Genomic DNA, 7,107 nt, shown 5'->3' on the forward strand with positions numbered 1-7,107 from the left:
TATATATATATATATAGAAAAATATAATAAATAAATAAATAAAGAGGTCATTACAGTTTGGTATCAGAGCCTAGGTTGCTAGGTTTTATAGACTCTAGAGTGCAGCGGAAAACAATACCAGAATATAGGAAAAGATTATGAGGTTTTGTTCTATGATCTGAATACAGCATTTCGTGGTGGTTTCTATGTTTTTCCTAGGGTGACGACTTCAGGAAAGTCATAGCAAACTATTGACAAGTTATGTATTTAGGTTATGGGATGTGATTTGGGGTTTGGATCAGGAAGGATGGTTAATAGAGAATTTGGAGTTTTAGTTGAATGAGTTGGGTTTGTAGAGAAATAGAATTCTGAAACGGTATTCTATGTTTTTGCAGGATGGACCCAGGAGGCAATAGCACTCACGCTAGTGGGGATAATGGTGCTGGTTCTTCTGGCATAGTAGATGGGGATTCAGATGCTGTGCTATGTAGTGTGGCTCAGCAAGTTATGGCTGAGATAGCGTGGAGTTCTAAAGAGCAGAGAGACCCACCTCCCGTTCAGGGATGCACCATAGAGAAATTCATGAAGATGAATCCGCCAACTTTCTCTGGAGCGACTGATCCTACAATTGCAGAGAACTGGGTGCAGGAGGTAAAGAAGATTTTGACAGTACTTCATTGCACTGACGAGCAGAGAGTTTTATATACTACGTATAGGCTGGCAAGGGAGGCCGAGAGATGGTGGGAAGCCACCAAGTTGTTGGAGAAGCATAGGGCTATACCAGTGTTGATGACCTAGACTCGTTTCAGGGACATGTTCTTCGATAGATATTACCCTGCCTCAGTGAGAGAGGCTCGAATACAGGAGTTTCTGAGCTTGTCCCAGGGATCACTGATTGTCCAGCAATATGCAGTGAGATTTATTGAGCTCTCGCGTTTCTACCCATATATATTCCCCGATGAAGTGAAGAAGGCTAGAATGTTTGAGAGGAACCTGAGGCGAGAAATTTATAGACAGGTGGTGGTACTGAGGATCTAGGATTTTGTAGAATTGGTTGATAGGGCCACTATAGCGGAGGAGAGTCTATCTAAAGAGATGGAGACACAGAGTCAGAGGAAGAGGACTGCATCCTCAAGTTTTCAAGTGGGTCCCAACCGAGGCCCTTGGAGAGGAGGTAGATCTGGCAGAGGCCAGAAGCAAATGGTAGAGCATAGAGGAATTCAAGGTGGACAGCTTCCTGCCATTTGTCCTAGATGCGAACGGAGCCATCCTAGTGAGTGCCGATTGGGGGAAAATGTTTGTTTTCGATGTGGAAGGCCCAGTCATATGGCTTGATCATGTCAGACGCCGTCAAATTATACTCAAGCTCCCAGACCATTTCAAGGTGGATATTAGGCGCCTCACAGTGGTTAGCATAGGAACACTGCGCCGGCGAGGGTCTACGCATTAAACTGGGAGACGCTGAGATGGCTGTAGAGGTAGTCACAGGTACTCTTACAGCTTTACCATATAAAATGATTGTTTTGTTTGATACAAGTGCCACTTATTCCTTTATATCGGCGGGGTATGTCAAAATAACTGGGGTAGAGACTCAGCTACTAGATGTAGAACTATCTATGGGTACGCTGATGGGATCTGTGGTTAGATGCAGGAGGGTACTTCGGAATTTTCCAGTAAGTATTCAGGAGAGAGTGCTTTTAGCCGATCTTGTGCTCCTGGATATGCAGGGATTTGATGTGATACTGGGTATGGATTGGATAGCTATTTATCACGCTAGTATTGATTGCCATCAGAAAGAAGTAATTTTCAGACCTCCAGGTGAGCCAGAATTTAGATTTATGGGTTCACGCATGCGTGCCTCGCCACAGCTAGTGTCGGCTATTCAGGTGAGGAGATTGTTACAGCGTGGTTTCCAAGGGTATGTCGCATATATAAAATAATTTCCAAAAGAAAAATTGGGACAAGATGACATACCAGTAGTGAGGGAATTCCCAGATGTATTTCCATAAGAATTTTCTGGTTTGCCACCAGATCATATGATTGAGTTCGCTATAGACTTGTTGCCGGGATCTGCACCAATATCGAAAGCAACATACCGTATGGCCCCGGTAGAGTTAAAAGAATTGAAAGAACAGTCACAAGAATTGCTGGATAAATGTTTCATCAAGCCCAGTGTGTCGCCTTGGGGTGCGCCAATTTTGTTCGTGAAAAAGAAAGATGGAACCATGAGATTGTGCATCGATTATAGGGAGAAAAACAAACTAACAGTCAAGAATAAATATCCTCGCCCTAGGATCAATGATTTATTTGATCAGCTCCAGGGGACCCAGGTTTACTCTAAAATTGATCTGCAGTCAAGCTACCATCAGGTGAAAGTTAAAGCGGAAGATATTTCGAAGACCGCATTTCGTACCAAGTATGGGCATTGCGAGTTTTTAGTGATGCCATTTGGGTTGACTAATGCACCAGCGGTGTTCATGGATTTGATGAATCGAGCATTCCATCAATACTTAGATAAGTTTACGGTGGTGTTTATCAATGATATACTGGTCTATTCAAAGAGTTTTGAGGACCATGAGCATCATTTAAGACAGGTGTTGCAGATATTAAGGGAAAGGAAATTATATGCAAAATTCAAGAAATGTGAGTTCTGGTTAAGGCAGGTTACTTTTCTCGGCCATGTGATCTCAGAAGCAGGAGTATCAGTTGATCCGAGTAAAATAGAGGCAGTGGTGAGTTGGGAAAGGCCGGGAAATGTTCAAGAAGTCAGGAGTTTTCTAGGATTAGCGGGTTATTACCGGCATTTTGTGGATGGTTTCTCCAAGCTATCAGGTCGATTAACACGACTTACGAGGAAAAATGAAAAATTTGAATGGACTGATGATTATGAGCATAGTTTTCAAAAGTTAAAGCAACAGTTAGTTTCAGCTCCAGTACTAACTATTCCTTTAGGGGAGGATGGGTTTGTAATATACAGTTATGCCTCTTTGAAGGGTCTTGGATGCGTGTTGATGCAGTACGGTAGGGTCATTGCATATGCGTCCTAACAGCTTAAAGAATATGAGAAGAATTATCCTGTCCATGATTTAGAGCTTGCCGCAGTGGTATATGCTCTCAAGATTTTGAGTCATTATTTATATGGTGGAAAGTTCAAGATTTTCATGGATCATAAGAGTTTGAAATGTTTCTTTACCCAGAAAGAATTGAATATGAGGCAAAGAATGTGGCTAGAACTCATTAAAGACTATAATTGCACAATTAGTTATCATCTAGGAAAAGCGAATGTGGTGGCAGATGCTCTAAGTAGGAAGTCAGGGGGATCAGCACTAGCAGCCATGGAGATTCCACATTCAATTTTAATGGATTTGAAGAGGCTCGGTATAGAATTGGTAGAGAAGAGTCCTTAGGCAGTTATTGCCAGTCTAGTGGTTCAGACTACGCTTTACGAGAGGATTAAAGCAGCTCAGGATGATGATGCAGAGTTGGCAGCGGTGATGGCTAGAGTACGTGATGGTCAGGGTGAGGAGTTCAACATATCAGATGACGGAACTCTACGATTCCGTACTAGGCTATGTGTTCCTACAGATGCTGAGATCAGGAGAACTATACTAGAGGAGGACCACAAATCCCTATACACGGTCCATCCTGGTAGTACTAAAATGTACAGGGATCTGCGAGAGTATTTCTGGTGAAGTGGAATGAAGAGAGAGATAACCGAGGTTGTTCAGAATCGTTTGACGTGTCAGCAGGTTAAAGTTGAGCACCAGAGACCAGCAAGACAGTTGCAGTCACTGTTCATTCCAGAATGGAAATGGGACCACATTTCGATGGATTTCGTTATGGGGTTACCACTAGAACGACAAGGATTGAATGCGATTTGGGTGGTTGTTGATCGTTTGACGAAAATCGCTCATTTCATCCCTATTAAGATCGTCTATTCCATGGACAAGTTGGCAGAGATATATGTTCAGGATATAGTTCGAGTCCATGGTGTGCCGGTATCCATAGTCTTCGATCGAGATCCTCAGTTTACTTCACGATTCTAGAAAAGTTTTCAGGAGGCTATGGGTACGCAGTTAGCTTTTAGCACTGCTTTTCATCCCTAGACAGATGGTCAGACTGAGAGGACTATTCAGACACTAGAGGATATGCTTCGTGCTTTTGTACTTGATTTTGGAGGTAGTTGGATTTAGTTTATGCCATTAGTTGAGTTTGCTTACAATAATAGCTACCAGGCTCGTATCAGCATGGCTCCATACGAGGCATTGTATGATAGGAGATGTCGTTCTCCTCTCTTCTGGGACGAGGTAGGTGAAAGGCGGGTTTTAGGTCCAAAGATAGTACAGTAGGCTTGTGACAAGGTCCGACTAATTAAAGAAAGAATTAGTATAGCATAGAGTCGGCAGAAAAGCTACACAGATACTCACCGCCGAGAGTTAGAATTGGACGTGGGAGATCAAGTATTTTTGAAGATAACTCCTCTGAAAGGAGTTATGAGGTTTGGAAAGAATGGCAAGTTGAGCCCTAGGTATATTGGCCCTTTTGAGATACTTGAGAGAATAGGGTCAGTTGCCTATAGGCTAGCGATGCCACCATCTTTGGCTAGAATTCATGACGTGTTTCATGTTGCTATGTTAAGGACATACGTCCCAGACCCGTCCCACATAATCAGTTATGTAGAGATAGAGCTAAAGGATTCATTAGTTTATGAAGAAATACTAATACAAATTTTAGACAGAAGGACACAAGTACTGCGCACCAAAGAAATTCAATTAGTAAAAGTTTTGTGGAAGAATCATGCTATAGAGGAAGCTTCTTGGGAACTCAAAGAGTAGATCAGACAAAGATACCTGCAGTTGTTCCAAGAGGTATAGAGGTATTCAGGTAAGTATAATAGTTAGATAAGTTTCTTTTGCAGGTACATGTATTGATTTTAGTTAGTAGATAGTTTTGAGTTTTATATGTGTAATTTCCCAGAACATAAATGTAACCACGGTATTCCTCCGCCCCAAGTGAGGGCAGGAAATAAAATAAGTAGACTATTTTCCTTTACAGAATGATGGAATGTATAGATGGAGATACAGATAGTAAATTTCGAGGACGAAATTTTATAAGGAGGGGAGAATGTAACAACCCGAAAAATAATGATATTTAAATATTAGAGAGAGAGGGAAATGGAAACAAAAACGGAAGAAATTAGCTTAAGAAATTCATTTTATGATGTATGTGGATGTATGGATTACTCGCGGATAGAGAGTATATTGAGTACCCTGGTTTAGAGGGTAAGTTTGTGTAAGGTTTTGTATTTTGGGACTAGTATTTTGGAGACAGATGTATTATATAGTTATGGTATAGAAATACGGATTTCTGGTATTGTATGATGTATGTGGATATATGGATTACGTTTTCATTGCATAGGTATAATTTTATATTCAGATTCACCTCGGCGCCTTCCAAGACTCGAGTTCCATAACGGGGGGTATCAGAACAGTTAATATATATATATATATATATATATATATATATATATATATATATATAATAAATAAAGAGGTCGATACACTTATCACTTAAAATAAGTACTTTTATAAAATAAAATTAAAAAAAAAAAATTGACATTTGGTTTGTCCTACAACAAACACTTATTGTAAATTTGAAAACTATTTAAGTAAATTTTAAGAAATAATCTAAGATAACTTTTTAATTGGTCACTTACAAGTGACACTATTCATAAGTGGGGTTTTTTTTGTAAGCATAAGAAAATTTAGTAGCTATTTTATAATTTTAAAAAATACATTGGAAGATAATCATATATTATTTTACTATGTACTATAGTATATTAATTATTAATGAAATATAATTCAATTCTAGAATGAAGAAGAAGAATCATCTATTAATTTATATTAATATTAAAAATTAAAAATACTAATTTTAATATTACTATTTTAACATAAATTAAAATGTTAATTATATGTTATAATTATAAATTAAGAACAAGATTATCATTAATCAAATTATAATATTATATTATTTTTACTTAATAAAATATTTAAAAATTAATAAAAAATAACAATTACCATAATTATTAATTAAAAAATTAATCATATATTATTTTACTATGCATTATAACGTATTAATTATTAATGAAATATAATTAAATCCTAAAATGAATAAAAAAACCACCTATAAATTTAAATTAACATTAAATAAACTAAAATTTTTAATTTAATTATTAATACTATATAAATATACATTAGTAGCAAGATTGTTGTTAATTGATAAAAATACTATATTATTTAGTTAATAGAACATATTTAAATTTTAATTATAAAATTAATATAATTATAATTTAAATTTCTAATTATAAAAATATTAATATTTTTATTCAAAATTCATTTAACCATAACTATAGGTATTATTTAACTATGTATTGTGGCATATTAGTTATTATTGGACAAAAAATATTTATTAATTTAAATTCACATTAAAAAAGTTAAAACTAGTTAACAAGCTGGTTCGGACGGGTCATAAATGGGTCGGGATTTAAACAAGTTTGGGTTTGAGTTGACCCATTTATTAACAGGTGACTAATAGGTAAATTCAAACCTACCGATTTAATAAACGGGTCATCTATTTTTAAATAAAAAAAAAAGTGCACTCCGTAGTACGATAGCAGGGCGAGGGGGTGAGGATTGAGGACCATGAGGCTTCTGCCAATCTGGCAAGTCAACTGTCGTCTAGGTAGAGCACCGTAGCAGGGGGTAAGGGTCGTGAGGCTGCCGTCTGGGTAGCACCATAGCAGGGCCCTGAGTGCAGAGGCAGTGTGGGTGACTTGTGAGGTTGTTCGCCTGTGACTATGAGGTCATGCCCAGTGCGACCGTGCGTGAGGCCGTGACTCGTGAGGGTCCTGAGTGCAGTTGTCCAGAGGCAATGAAGGTAATTGGGTGAGGCTGAGAGTCTGAGAGACTGAGAGTGAGGGAGAATCAAGAGATGAGAGATTATATTAGGCAGCTGTTGAGAATTCCACTTGTGAGCTTGTCCCACATTAAAAATTAGAATGGATGATGGGTGCTTGTATATATGGTTGGATCTAATACCTAATAGGCTTAAACTTTTAGATCAAGTTGG

General features: G+C 38.1%; 1 protein-coding gene across 1 annotated transcript; it reads left to right on the forward strand.

Annotated features, from left to right (window-relative positions):
* The first annotated feature begins 486 nt into the window (after window positions 1-486).
* Window positions 487-1,314, forward strand: LOC131151454 (uncharacterized). Its single transcript, XM_058102701.1, has 3 exons — window positions 487-630; window positions 778-959; window positions 1,041-1,314. The coding sequence occupies exons 1-3, from the start codon at window positions 487-489 to the stop codon at window positions 1,312-1,314; spliced, it is 600 nt and encodes a 199-aa protein (XP_057958684.1).
* Window positions 1,315-7,107: the final 5,793 nt, after the last annotated feature.

The sequence above is a fragment of the Malania oleifera genome, chromosome 3, assembly GCF_029873635.1.
Source record: "Malania oleifera isolate guangnan ecotype guangnan chromosome 3, ASM2987363v1, whole genome shotgun sequence".
Lineage (NCBI taxonomy): Eukaryota > Viridiplantae > Streptophyta > Magnoliopsida > Santalales > Ximeniaceae > Malania > Malania oleifera.

What these genes read in the sequence shown, in the direction of transcription:
- LOC131151454 (XM_058102701.1), top strand. Translation starts at nt 487, where the DNA reads ATGGCTGAGATAGCGTGGAGTTCTAAAGAGCAGAGAGACCCACCTCCC. An exon ending in CAGAGAACTGGGTGCAGGAG is followed by an intron (nt 631 to 777) that starts GTAAAGAAGATT and finishes TTGATGACCTAG; the next exon opens with ACTCGTTTCAGGGACATGTT. An exon ending in GAAGTGAAGAAGGCTAGAAT is followed by an intron (nt 960 to 1,040) that starts GTTTGAGAGGAA and finishes ATTGGTTGATAG; the next exon opens with GGCCACTATAGCGGAGGAGA.